The 13,522-nt window shown below is 44.0% G+C and overlaps 2 protein-coding genes across 4 annotated transcripts in view; one reads left to right on the top strand and one right to left on the bottom strand.

Moving 5' to 3' along the window:
• Positions 1 to 1,465: 1,465 nt before the first annotated feature.
• Positions 1,466 to 13,501, bottom strand: Smim19 (small integral membrane protein 19). Of its 2 annotated transcripts, none has more exons than XM_057752132.1 (4): positions 13,132 to 13,501; positions 9,914 to 10,049; positions 7,713 to 7,837; positions 1,466 to 2,388 (listed from the first exon to the last, which is right to left on the bottom strand). In XM_057752132.1, the coding sequence occupies exons 2-4, from the start codon at positions 10,042 to 10,044 to the stop codon at positions 2,324 to 2,326; spliced, it is 321 nt and encodes a 106-aa protein (XP_057608115.1). In that variant the 5' UTR covers positions 10,045 to 10,049; positions 13,132 to 13,501; the 3' UTR covers positions 1,466 to 2,323. The 2 variants fall into 2 exon arrangements, with proteins under 2 accessions (XP_057608115.1, XP_057608114.1); XM_057752131.1 differs by having other exon boundaries at positions 13,182 to 13,313.
• Slc20a2 (solute carrier family 20 member 2) overlaps positions 13,389 to 13,522 on the top strand; it is a 91,765-nt gene continuing 91,631 nt past the window's right edge. Inside the window, exon 1 of one of the 2 annotated variants that reach the window (XM_057752122.1) lies at positions 13,389 to 13,518. The gene's annotated coding sequence lies outside the window, so the exon portion shown is untranslated. The remainder of the gene's footprint in view (positions 13,519 to 13,522) is intronic. The other variant, XM_057752127.1, reaches the window with a different exon arrangement.

The raw sequence follows: 13,522 nt of genomic DNA, 5'->3' as shown, positions 1-13,522 counted from the left end.
ATGGTCATAGCTCCACTGCTTTATGTTACTATTGAAAGTAGAGAGCTTCTGTCCTTTAGTTATGACACGAGCATTTCTCTCCCGTGGCCTTTAGCCTAGTAATAGTTCCTTTTGGCATAAGTCATATACATTAACTTAAAGGAAGTATAAAAACAACAGAAACCACTCTAGCGGGCTATGCACCCTGTCATCCCTCCCCGAGCAGTTAATACTCGCTATAGTTTCTCAAGGTGACCCACAAAGCACAAAGCAGACCTGGAAGAGATGGATGATATTTAGACCTGAGCCTATCTCTGGTCCAAACTCATGCTCCTCAATTGTCCATGCACCTACAGACCTCTGGATCCCTGGGTATAATTCACCCTTGCAGTCTTTTTCTTTAACTTGGATTTTTTTAAAAAAAAAAAAACTGTTTTTCTCATCATGTGTTTGTGTATGTGTGTGCATAAGCATATATATGGTGAATGTACATGTGTGTGCAGGGTTGAGACGGCTCCTGTCCGAAATTGTTGGGACTGTGGACCCCCAGACTATGAATTTCCTGAGACCTCTGCCTGCTGGAGTAAACAACTTGTTTTGCAGTTGCTCTGAGCATGAGACCTTCAGGAGTTCCTGATGGCAGGGGAGTGGTTTCTGGAGGGCTTGCAGCTGAGTGTTAGGGTGTGGCCATTAGTCAAGGAGACCCTGTGTAAGCTGCCCTGGAACACAATAACGGACATTCTTGGAGAATTCCTGGCACCTGTGTCTCGATCTCCAGGCCCTTGCCTGACTCACATAGAGCAGGCACGTGCTATAACAAATCTTCCTCTGTCTAAACCTGAAGTTCATGCTAGCACCCCTGAAGATTGGATGGGAGGCTTGAATTCCCCTTACCTTCTAACACCACCGTATTTCTTATATTCCTTTCCTGCCATTCTCGATTACTTCTTTCATGATGTTTGAGGCAAGGGGCCAATCTAATTTGTTGAGAACCCCTGAAGTCGGCAGGGGCTAAGGATGCAAGGAACAACAGTTATCTCAGGTCCTTGTCTGTAGATTTAACATATGGGACATTTTGAAATCCCTTTGTGCTAATTGCTTTTTCATTTGATTCTGGACCACTTTGACTCTGGGTCTCATTCTCTGTTCTTCCTATTCTTGCCTCTTGTTTTATACTGGACATAAAGAGCAATATGGGGCGGAGTCCCTTGACTCTATTAATTCCCGCTCAAGAATCGATTATTGTTCTATCAGGCAATCCATTTGGCAGGAATCAAACTGTAATGTTTGTAGTGGGGCACAGCTAAAGCTGTTCAGATTTTTTTTTGTCTTTTAGCTGTTTCTCTCTACCAGGCTCCAGGCAGTCTGCCTTATAGACTCAGCTCAGGGATCATCCATAACTCAGTAACACAAGCAGATTGTGACATGTCCCCTTGTGTGGTTCACTTGCTTCCATGCTGTCTGCCTCTCTTCTGGTTTCTCTAGAGACCCTTGCATTCATCAAGGTAGTGGGACGGTTTGAGTTCTGCCTCGCTTCCACCATTACCTCCAGCCAGCTTTTACATGATTAAACGTGAAAAGTTAAGTTAAAAGATTACCATTCCACTGTAAAGAACAGAATGAGGCAAGACCACTGGAGGTCAACAAAGCTTTAAGAAGCAGAGGGCCCTAGACAGTAACATTCAACAGTGATGGAGTTGCCAACGGCAAGACAGACATGTCTCTGTGTTACAGCAGGGCCTCACAGAGCCCCGCGGGGGGCAAGGGAAGCATGGATCAGAAACAAAAGAACAAGTTTGGGGACTACAACCAAAGGGAAGCAAATTCAGTATGGAAAGCGTCTAGAACCAGCATATGGGCTGTGCTTCACAGCGGAGAAGAGAGCGCGAGTTCAGGGGTGTCACTCAGGTGGGGAAGCCGAGATCACGGGCCCAGAGTCAGTAACACAAATCAGTCTGCTACTGATGTTAACTCATCAACACAGACCACAACCAAAGAGCAAATCACCTCCGTAGCTAGGATTTCACTCTGGGAAAACATTCTAACCCAGGTGATGTTAACTCCAGGATTCTTGCTTCCGAAGACATGTTTGTACTTTTCGCTGTATCCTGAAGACATCACAGGTCCTCAAGGGAGAGTCCCCATCTCTAGTCACAAGCGTCTTCCTTCTAAGTGTTTTGTTCCTAGGCAGTGAGCCCTAGAGGAAGCAGGGAAAGAGCCGAGGCGGGGTCGGGGTGGGGACTTTATCTGACAAGTGTTCTGAATACCACTCAGGATTAGGAGAGGGAACTTGGAACTTGGTGCAGGCTGCCTCATGATCACGTCTGTTGCTCAGTCTGAAGTTTCACTCCAATGAGAGCTGCACACTGTCAGCTTGGCTTTGTGGCTGTTGATACTCATACTTTCTTGCTATGAAAAAACGATGACAAGAAAGATAAAGAATAAAATAAATACTAGTTAATGTCATTAAACCTGCCATAAAAACCATGTAATGTCATAAAACCATGTAATTAAATCATGATGAATGGTAAGAAATTAGTTTAGAATTAAACAACTGTTTTTCCTATGGAGTAAGTTATTATATTCTAAGGTCTTCTAATTTTGGCACTATTTATATATACCTGATATTTATAATTATTTAAATATCAGGATCATTCTGAACTTTAAAATATAGGAAAAAATTGAGTAAGTTATTAAATTTTAAAATTTTTTCTTCTTTCTTACTCTCATTGCTACTTTTAAAAAATATATCTTAATTTACATTTTGAGACTTTCATACATACATACATATATACAAATGTATGTAGATGGAGACTGCTTGCTTGTGTCCCGACTGCTCAGACTTAAATAATCACACAGAAACTATATTAATTACAACACTGCTTGGCCTATTAGCTCAGGATTCTTATTAACTAACTCTGATATCTTAAGTTAACCCATTTCTATTAATCTGTGTATTGGCAGGAGGCTGTGGCTTACTGGTGAGGATCTGGCAGCTGTCTCCTTTGGCAGTTACATGGTGTCTCTTTGACTCCACCTACTCTCTATATCTCTGGATTTCCCACCTGGCTTTACTCTGCCCTGCTATGCCAAAGCAGTTTTGTTCATCAACCAATAAAAGCAACACATACACAGAAGGACCTCCCACATCACAGCAGACAATGCATTCTGGTCATGAAGGACCTCCCACATCACAGCAGACAATGCATTCTGGTCATGAAGGACCTCCCACATCACAGCAGACAATGCATTCTGGTCGTAACTTTGCTCCTCCACTCAGCTTCTCCTCTCCCATCACTGCACGTTTCCCTTCCACCTTAAGTCTTTGTTTATTTTTTTTAACCCACAAAGTCCAATTCATGCCTTCAGTATGTGCAGGGGAGTGGGGCTGCCTATCGAGCCACAGGTTCCTACTCTGGGATCATTTCCCTGAAATAACTGGCTCTCTACCTTAGCAAGCAATGATTGCCAGCACCTCCTCTCTTATACACTCTTCACCCATCCATCCTGGAACTGAGTGGCTTCATCTTGTGCAGGTGCCCACGGTCACTGTGAGTTCGTGTGTGCGACAGCCTGTCACACGTGGGAAACACTGTTTTGCAGCTCTTTCTTAACTACTAGCTCTTACCATCTTTCCAACCCCCTTCCTTCATTTATGACCACTGAGCCTTGTGGGAGGGGTTGAGAAAGACGTCCCACTTAGGGCTGCATACTCAACAATAACTTATTTTCGGCATGTTGATATTTCCACCTTTTCGTTTTTACTATATTTAACTTAAAAGCCTACAGAAGAAGCTAAACATAGAACTGTCATACGACCCAGCTCTAGTACTCCTGGGCATGAACCCAAAGGAATTTATAACCTACTACAGACACACGTGCCCGTCCATGTTCCCTGCCACTCTACTCACAATGGCTATGAAACACAATCAACCCACATGTCCATCAACAGACAGGGAAAATGTGATGCATGCACACAATGGAATGCTACTCAATTGTGAAGAAAAATAAAATCACGAAATCTTCAGGGAAATGGATGGAACTGGAAAACAACTATACTAAATGAGGTAACTCAGGCCCAGTAAGACAAATGTCACATGTTCTCTCAGATGTACAGCCTGGTTTCAAACATTTTGTTTTGTGTGTTTAGCTTGGAGCACATGTAGATGCCAATACACCAGAAAGTCTCGACTGGGCATGATGCATTGAGGACTGGCAGCAAATTCTAGGTAAAACCAAAGTAGATTGATGGACATGTGTGGGTATTCTATCGGCATGTATATGTGTGCACTGTGTGTGTGTGCAGTGCCTGAGGCAAAAACGGGAAATGAATCCTCTGAAACCTCAGGGTGCTGGGAATCAAACCTGGGTCTCCTGGAAGGGGCAGCCGAGCTGTCTCCTGGCCCCTAAATAGGACATCTTTACTGAATAACACATCTCCCGTCACTGCCAAGGCTCAGAGAACATTGCAGAAGAGAAGATAGAAAGACCGTAATAGATGGAGGCCAGGGAGAAGTGCTATACAACACTGTCTTCTGGAAATAACATGGCTATGGGACCCATGAGCTCACAGAAGGAGGGATTATGTGCCCAAGAAGTGCACAAGATCAAATCAACTAAAATTTGCGCATACGTGGGGAGGAGCTCTCAAGGCGCCGCCCTTCACTGAAGAGTTATTGGCAGTTAATAGCTGCCCGAGGGAGGGAGGATCATCTTTCTTTGAGGGTGTGGTCACTGAAAGGTTGCCTATGCTCCAGTGGATGGCCCTATACCCATGTACATATGGTCAGTAGTAAGTGAGCTAAAGGGGTTTGTTTTTGTTGCGGGAGATTTGGGGGAGATGAGGAGGAATGGGAGGAGCACACTGTAAGAAATTAGTTATGGTCCACTTTCAGAGACAGGTCTGTTCAGGTCTCACCAGAGAACCCAGATAAGCAGAGGCATTGACATCTGCCTTTCCTAGCTGGCAGCTGGCACCTGTGTGTCTGGGGTGAAAAGTTACAGGAAGTCTGCTGTTTCACTGAGCCCATATACAAAGGGAGGAGGGGATTAAAATGCCTCAAGATAGTTATTAGATACAGCTGGGTCTGGAACCGACGGCTGGGGAATCTGGCGAGGAAGTAACGCTAAGGCTCTAAAGAACTCAACCAATGAGAATTAAAAGGAGCAAAGAACTGTAACTCGGATATAAAAGCCACTGTTTTGTGCCAAATAGGAGCATCAGCCATATTTTCCTTTCTGTATAGGCTGGCTTTAGTTTCTGCGTAACTGAAAATAGATCTGTCTCGCTTTGGCTACTCTCTGAGACTCCACCGTTCTTATTATAAAGTGAGGGTGACTGCTTCTCGCAATCTGGGAGATGGACATCTTCCAGGATTGCTATATCTGGAAAGAGCAGCCCGTGGTCTCTGTGTGTAGAAGATGCATCCTGTCCCACCTTTGGGTGTTCCACTCTGCCAGATCTCAGTCTTTCTCCAACACCTCAAATAAGACCTAAGAGGACTTTCAAGAGAAGCAAGGCTGAGAGTCAACTCCTATGCTCTCCTTACAAGGTGACCAGGAAGATCCAGGTTAAAAGTCCAGGATAGCCTGTCCTGTTTACAACACAATGAAGACCTGGGGTGGCAGCAGGCTGTGGGGATGTGCACGTCTTGGTGTGCTCTTTCCAATTTCTGGGATAAACACCATGACCAAAAGCAACTCGGGAGGGAAAGGGTCTATTTCAGCTGACAGTTTATAGTCCATCATAGAGGGAGGTCAAGGCAGGGACCTGGAGGCGGCAACTGAAGCAGAGACCCTTGCCGGTGAATTAACAAAAATTGATGATCCACTTACACACTGGCTGAAAGGATTAAAAAAAAATAGAAAGGGTTGATGGCTCCATTCCTAACTCCCTTTGTAATTGTAGCACAAATATTAACTACAGTAGAGAGATACATTATTCTTTCTAAAAGAGTTTTAGCAAAAGCCCATTAAAATAAAATTAACAAATGCCCAAACACAACCACATAATCTAATGCTTTTATATACTAGACCAGACCATCAGTACTATGATAGAGCCAAAACTGTTAGATTAAAAAAGTTAAATAAACTTAAATATAAGACTTGATAAGCTTTAAATAAAAAGGAATAAGAAGTTAGGAAGTAAATCATTATGGTCCATTTCCAGCATGAGGTGCATTTAGAGCTCATCAGTGAACACCAGACAAGCAGAGGCACAAGGCCCATCTTCCCCGTCTAGAGCTGGTGCCTGCTCATCTAAGAGCTCCAGGGTCACATTAGAGCTGAAACATCCAGCGGCCTGGTACATAACTGAGCCCACAAGTCAACAAGGGGCAATCCCGAGCCCCAATATTAAGTAGATACTGTTCTATGTCCTTTTGTTGAGCCTAATACCTTGTGTCTATAATACCAAAAATAAATGTCTCTCTTGAGATCCAGCATTCTTAGTATGAGGTAAGATTACTGTTTCTCATATGATCACATTTCATTATATATATATGAATAAAATTCTCAAAGAAAGAATTTTTAAAAACTAAAATGAAAAAGAGCAGAATACAAACCGCACACTTCCCATCAAAGGAAAACAAAAAGGAGCTGTCCAGGCTTTCTGCATTAAACTGCAGACAGCAGTCCACAAGCATGTGAGCTCAGTAAGCTGGTCCCCACCTCTGTGCTGCCTCGCCATATGGAGTACTTACAGTAGACACATATGCAATACTTACTTTACAGAGAGAGGATAAAAGGAGGGCTTTGTTTGCTCTACAGCAGTGGATTGCTTCCTTGATGCTATGGCAAATGCCTAACACAAGCAACTTAAGAAAAGCAGGATTCATTTTGGCATATGGTCTTAGATATAGTCCACCATAGCAGGGAAGTCATGGCAGCACTCCTGGCAAGCAGCTTAGCACGCGGCATCCTCAGTCTGAAACAGAGATGGACACTCCTACCCAGCTAGCTTTCTCCTTTTTGACTCTGTCCTTGACTTCGGCCTGTGCTGTGATGCTATGCTACATTTAGAGGACACCTTCCCACCTCAATGAACCTACTTTAGAGCCTCCTCAAGACCCACTCAGAGCTTAGTTTCCTGTGTGATTCTAAATTCCATCAAGCTACAGCTGAGATGAACTTGGCATTCTAATGTAAGTACCAGCTTGCTTATCCTACTTAATGTGATGTAGGAACATCCGTGGAAGCCATACCTTAATATTTTAAATAATGGCATAAAGGGCTTCAATGTACAGCTGATTCTGGATCTGTACATTTTAAAATGTGTTTCTTTTTCCTGTGTCCATGCTTGCAGTGACCGGTGCCACAGGCTGTGTCATATTGTTCAAATGTAACTTCTGGTCTTGTACCTTGATCTTCAAGTCCTGACAGCCATTCCTACACTATTGGTGTTCTGCTGTTTGATCATTCCAGTGTCATCCCAAATGAGAAGTACAGAAGAGGAGGAATTAGAAGACGAAGAAATGGAGGTATCAAATGGTGATTATAATCTCGATTTCTGCAAAACTTATAAGAATATGATCACCTCTCAAGATTATAGAAGGCCTCAGGCAACAGAAAGGCCAAAGCTTTAATAGCTATAACTTCGGGATAAACCTGCCTTGTTGTGTCTGAAAAAGGTTTAAGTTTCCACAAACAACCATGTTTTATAACCTTTTGCTAACTGAGCTCAATAGATCTATCTAAAGCATGTCATCATGTGGCTCGGCAAAGGCCATACTTACAAATGGAATGCATCTCCAGCTGTTGTCTTAAGCGGATTTTGCTCATTGTGTCATAAAAATTGGGCTCTGACAAGGTTTCTTCTGAAGGTGGCACGCTAAATATTCTCATAATTTTCCTTTTATTCCTAAAACACAAAACCAATGCAGATTTGTTTCAAAACTTACATAACTGTCTCACAATCCATTAAAAGCATGGAACAAATTTTCTTGTGAAGTACTCTATTCTTCACTAACACACAAGCTCTCTGTGTAGAACATGGTATCACAAGGAAGAAAGATGCTCAACACATTATAACATACATAATACTGTATTGCTAAACAATATATCAAAATGAGGCCCTTTCACTGAGATTCCCCCTAACTCCTAGGGAAAGTAGCATATTAAAAACAGCATGTCATTTTCCCTCTCTTTTGCAATATCCAGCTAAAGACAAATCGTTGGAGTGGGGAATATGCCGGATGTCATCAGACCTCAGTTTGGGAAAGTCATGGATAAAAATGCTCTTTAATGACAGAGTTCCAGTGGGATATCTTCTTAGAAATGAGAGCAGCGCATCTCTGCTTCTAAAAGAAAAGTGGGAAGGAGGCGGCAGCTCTTTTAGAGAAAAGTTGTCACCTGCAAGTGGATCTGTGATGGCATGTGGCACCTTCTCGCACCCATGCCTGGCAGTGCAGCCACTGAGAGGGGGCTGCTTGGCATGCAAGGGCAAGTATGAGTAGGTGGAGTGTACCCAAGTCCAAACAGAAAACATTTCTGGACTGTTAGTTATTATAAACTACTTAATAACTTTTAAAATTCTCAGTAGAATTCCTGAAATATATACCTACCAGTAAAATACTGCTTTTCCTCTTTAAAATACACACACTAGCCATCATCATCGTTATCACCACCACCACCATCACCACCACCACCACCACCACCGTCACCACAATCATCATCACCACCACTACCAACATCAGGATCATCACCATCACCACCACCACCATCGTCACTATCACCATCACCACCATCACCACCACCACCACCATCATCATTAATTCTCACTGTTCTGCTGGATTTGGGGGCAGGAAACTAAGAAGAGTTAAAAAGTACATTTAAATTAAGCTACACCAAAAATGAAGGCAGAAAAATGTCTACTAGGAATTTGGACCACATGGCATATCAATAACACAAAGATAAAAAGACAAGCTCCTTGTTCTCCAGGAACTGACATTATTATTAGAACAGAGATGTGGTGTGCTGGTTTCTTGTCAATGTTATCTAGCTGGAGTCATCTGTGAAGACAGAACCTCAGTTGAGGGATTGCCTCTAGCAGACTGGTGTGTAGGAAAGTCTGTGAGATATTTTCTGGATTCAGGACTCTTGTGTGAGGGCTGAGTTCACTGCGGGTGGGTGGTCTCAGGTTGTATTAGAAAACAAACTGGCAAAGCATGGTGAAGGAGCCACAAGCAATGTTCCTCCATGGTCTCTGCTTCAGTTTCTGCCTCTAGGTTCCCATCTTGAGTTCCTGTACCAACTTTCTCAAGGAGGACCGTGGCCTGTACGCTGACAAACTCTTTGTTCTGCAAGTCACTTTTGGCCATGGTCTTTATCACAGCAATAGGAAGCAACTAGTACAGTGCCACGCCTAAGAGTCAAGGAGGAGGTCAACAGGTCAACAAGGAGAAGGTGGACAGAGTTCGCTGACTACATAGGTGGTGTGTTTGCATTCCAGACGTTTGAACCGAAAATACTTTAAAGTATGTTCAATGCAGGGGACAACGTATTAATGATGGTGATGAAGTCAGGCTACTTTAGAAGTGATAGCAACCAAGCTTTAGAGCAGCGGGTCCTGTTACACAGAACTGATATGGAAATGATTTCCAGATCAAGTCTCAGTTGCCAGTGCCTGTGTAGACAACACCTTTCAGTCCAGGAACACAATTTCTGAAGAAACATATATTTGTTTGTTTTTTTCAAGATAGGGTTTCTCTGTGCAGCTCTGGAGCCTCTCTTGGCACTCGCTCTGTAGACAAGGCTGGCTTCGAACTCACAAAAATCCGCCTGCCTCTGCCTCCCAAGTGCTGGGATTAAAGGCGTGCGCCACCACCGCCCGGCTCTGAAGAAATATTTTTATGCATTTAACAAACCAACAACAACAAATCACATCATAACCCTTTAAATCTCGTAAATGCTGGGTATCTTCTCTGCCCTTATTTACCTCTTGGCGTACATGAAGAGGCCAAAGCTAACAAGGATCACTATCAAGTATACATTGGTGGCTTCGTTCCACGCTTCATGGACCGTGTAGTCAATAGAATCATCGCCCATCACGCCATAACTTCCAGCCATGGGATCTGTAAGGGAAAGGAAGGTGACTGAGACATGGCCACCAACCGTTGTTGCACGGCCCAGTCAAGAATGATTTTACACTTTGAAAGAGGCACATGACATTCATTCTTTGCATTTGTTTTGGGGGTGCTTGGGATCAAACCCAGGTCACAGATATACAAAGCATGCTCTCTCCCCTGAACTACCCTCAGTCCCTAAGTAGGCACATTATGAGCCTAAATGTGCTTCAGCTTCCTCACTATTTATGAAACCTAAAATGTATTTTTAGTTTGCTTCTTATAGGAAAAGGGATATTGAGCCCAGATATTGGTCATAAAGATACAAAACACATATTTTCCCCATTTTTAATTTTGAAATATTTCAACTCTTACATAAATGTTAAAATATAGGATAAAAAATACTGCTAAAAGAATTGAATGTAAAATGGTACTGCGGTTTTCAAATTGTAGCTGTCATTCAGATGAAAACACAGAACCCTTCGAAACACACACCCAGACAATGGGTAGGAGTCTTAGCAGACAAGTCTCTCTATGACAACAAGCCAGAAAATACATGACCGCATTAACTGCGATTCATGTGCCTCCCAACATGCCTGCACACTTGGAGCTGAGTCAAGCTGTGCCCATTTGTCAAACTAGGCTAAAAGAACTATGAAACAAAAAGTTACGTTGCTCCTTATTTGTAATCATGCATTCTTTGGACATTCCCACAGAAAGCTGGACTGATAATCACAAATGTATCAGGCAGCAAGTAAAAGAATAAGAGTTTCTTCTCTGTGTGTGAAAACTAAATTTATCCTTAAGGACAAGGTTCTTCCCTTGTGTTGAACAGAAAAGGAGTCTCGGTTAAATGACATAAAATATGAAAGCAATTCAGAAGTGTTTTAGAGAGTCTACAAAAACGAGCAAATGGCAGGTAACAAGCCTATTGCAGTATCTAACAAAGCATGTTTTAGTCCAAGGAAAGAAATGCCTGAAATGTCTGAGACATTATTTACAAAACTTTTGTGTCTTTTGTTTCTGCTTCAACAATAAAAGTGATGCAGAAATTCTTCTACAAGAATATCTTGCAGTCTATTCTGTGAACTATGCAAATGCCATTAAGGCTGTTTCCCTTGGCAGGTTAATTAGCCTGTATTTTCTTTCTTCCCACTTGTCCATATAAAATACAGGATGAAGTTCCAGGAAAGAGTTGCTCTAAGCCAGGTGGCGTGCGTTCAATCTGAAGTTTTTGCCAGATGTCTGGAGACCTATCGTGTTCATCTGGAGTAGAGTGGACAACACAAACAGACCTCCGGTTTCAACTCACGACATCGGAGACAACAGGAAGTTCATGTATTGGGATCTGATGGATACAAACACACGTCTTGTGAAAATATTTTGGTCAAGGAACAATAAAGAGAACTTCTTTATAAAAGACTTAAAACATTAAAATCTAAATGGGAGGGTAGCTCTTACTAAATACTAATGATTAATGCTATGGGCTTTTGGTTGAGTGGAAGGAACAGGAGGAGTAGGTGACAGAGTCAGGAACTCTTAGTTTTTAAAATTCAAATCCAGGGGGTTCTCTGATTTTTTTGATTTATAGTAAATAATCAAGTCTGTTTTAGATGCAGAGACTTCTGGAGGACCAAACACTACAACTGTCCTTACTGTGTGTCATTTTGACCATTGTAAACGCCACGATGCTGACACAGCAATAACCATGATGCCGTTTGGAAGAAAGGAAGTTTTAAGTGTCTTGCTGGAGGTGCTAGAGGGAGCTCAGACAGCCATGCAGCAACAGTAGAGCATTCAGAATCGGGAGCGGATAAATTAGGGAAGAAACGGGTTAAGGCGGCAATGCCTACTGGATATGGAGTGAGTGCCATTTATTTATCTGAAAAATTAACAAAGTGCTTCCCAATGCCCATTGGATCTGAACCAGATTAACTTCTTGCTACAACTTCTGACAGAACGTTGTCCATGTGCCACCAAGTGAATGACGCACTCCTATCCAAAGCATGGCTTCTTCCTACTAGGCCACTCTATAATTGTATCTAGAAAAAACTTTTCTGACGACTGCTGATCTGGAGGGGCAAAGTGTAAAGCTGAGATACAGGACACTTAATATAAAACATCAGTACTCTGCAATAACACTGCTCCTCCATGGGTCCTGGGAGGGATGAATGGCCTTAGACCCGCAGCTATGAAAGACTAGCACGGAAGGTAGACCTCTCCTGCTGTCCCTGACACGATCAAGAGCATGCTCCGGAAGACAAGGGGAAATGGAGAGTCGCGGGGCAGACATGGTACTTTGACCAGCCGCCCACACACTAGGTGTAGTCTAACCAAGTGTGCGCAAACGCACCCTTCATCCTCGGTCTAAATAACACGTCCAGGGGTTCATTTCTATCAACTTAATGATCCAGTAAGATAATTGCTGGGGGTGACAGTCAGAGCTCTTTCGAGAAAACTGACTTCTTCCCTCGGTTGTCCTGGGAAGTAACGCTTGCATTATCGTTACAGTAGGAAGATGAATGAGTGAATGAAGTCGCAAGTGAGCATGAGCATTCAGAGATAGCGCCGTCAAAAACGCATCCACGAGGATTTAGTCTAAGGCTGACCTACTTTTAGGTGAAAAACCCTTTTCTGGTAATCATGAGACATTATCTTAAGTTTTTAAATTTGTCTGCACCGTTCTAGAAGTGGGTATTACTTGCCATCATGCCTAGAATGTTATTTTGGTCTCTCGTCTGGAACATTTGTTATTTTCCCACAGAAACGCAGCTTAAACACCATTTCTAACATCAAAATCCAAGCCTTGTGAAGGGAAGACTCTTTCTCCTGGTTCTCTGAGACACTATGGGGTTTGAAGTCCTGAAGCAGGAGACACGCTCACAGGCCTTCATTCACCCTTTCCCAGAGGAAGGAGGACATCTGAGATCTGAGGACTGGGCAGTTCACACCCGAATGATATTGTATGCAACCAGCCTGCTTGGAGACACTGCAACTCTGTAACAGGTGACAGTGGTAGATCTGTCACCCCAAGGCCACACGGGCTCAGGAAGGAAGGGACAGAGGCGGCACAGAGATCCGACGCCCAAACCTGGCCTCCTCCAGCCGCGTCCCCTATGCAATCCGCTCCCAGTGACATACGGGACGGTCCTCTCCCGACAGGCCGTCCAACGTTCCAGTCGTCCCGTCTGGACCCGCAGCCCCGCGATCGGGACCGGACGGGGCGGGGCGGGGCCGGCTGGCCGGGGCGGGGCGGTGACGCGGTCGCGCGCGCTGGCGGGCGGGCGAGCGCTCAGCGGGCTCCGGAGGTGCGGAGGCCGCCGCGCCGCTCGGCTCCGCTCGGCTCTGCTCGGCTCCGCTCCGCTCCGGCTGTTCCGGGAGTCGGGCGGGGAGCGCGGGCCGAGACCCAGCGGACCGGACGACCTCTCCTTCGTCACTTCCTGCCGGCCCGCGGTTTCCGGAGGGAACGAGAAGCCAGGTTT

The sequence above is a fragment of the Chionomys nivalis genome, chromosome 20 (genome assembly GCF_950005125.1).
Source record: "Chionomys nivalis chromosome 20, mChiNiv1.1, whole genome shotgun sequence".
In the NCBI taxonomy this organism is placed as follows: Eukaryota; Metazoa; Chordata; class Mammalia; order Rodentia; family Cricetidae; genus Chionomys; species Chionomys nivalis.
The sequence above is the reverse complement of the archived record's forward strand: the minus strand, read 5'-3'. Positions and strand labels throughout refer to the sequence as shown.

Coding starts and splice junctions, on each gene's coding strand:
- Smim19 (XM_057752132.1), bottom strand. CDS start 10,044: ATGGCTGGAAGTTATGGCGTGATGGGCGATGATTCTATTGACTACACG. Junction 7,838..9,913: donor CTCTTCATGTACGCCAAGAG/GTAAATAAGGGC, acceptor TTTGTGTTTTAG/GAATAAAAGGAAAATTATGA. Junction 2,389..7,712: donor GCTGGAGATGCATTCCATTT/GTAAGTATGGCC, acceptor GTTTTTTCATAG/CAAGAAAGTATGAGTATCAA.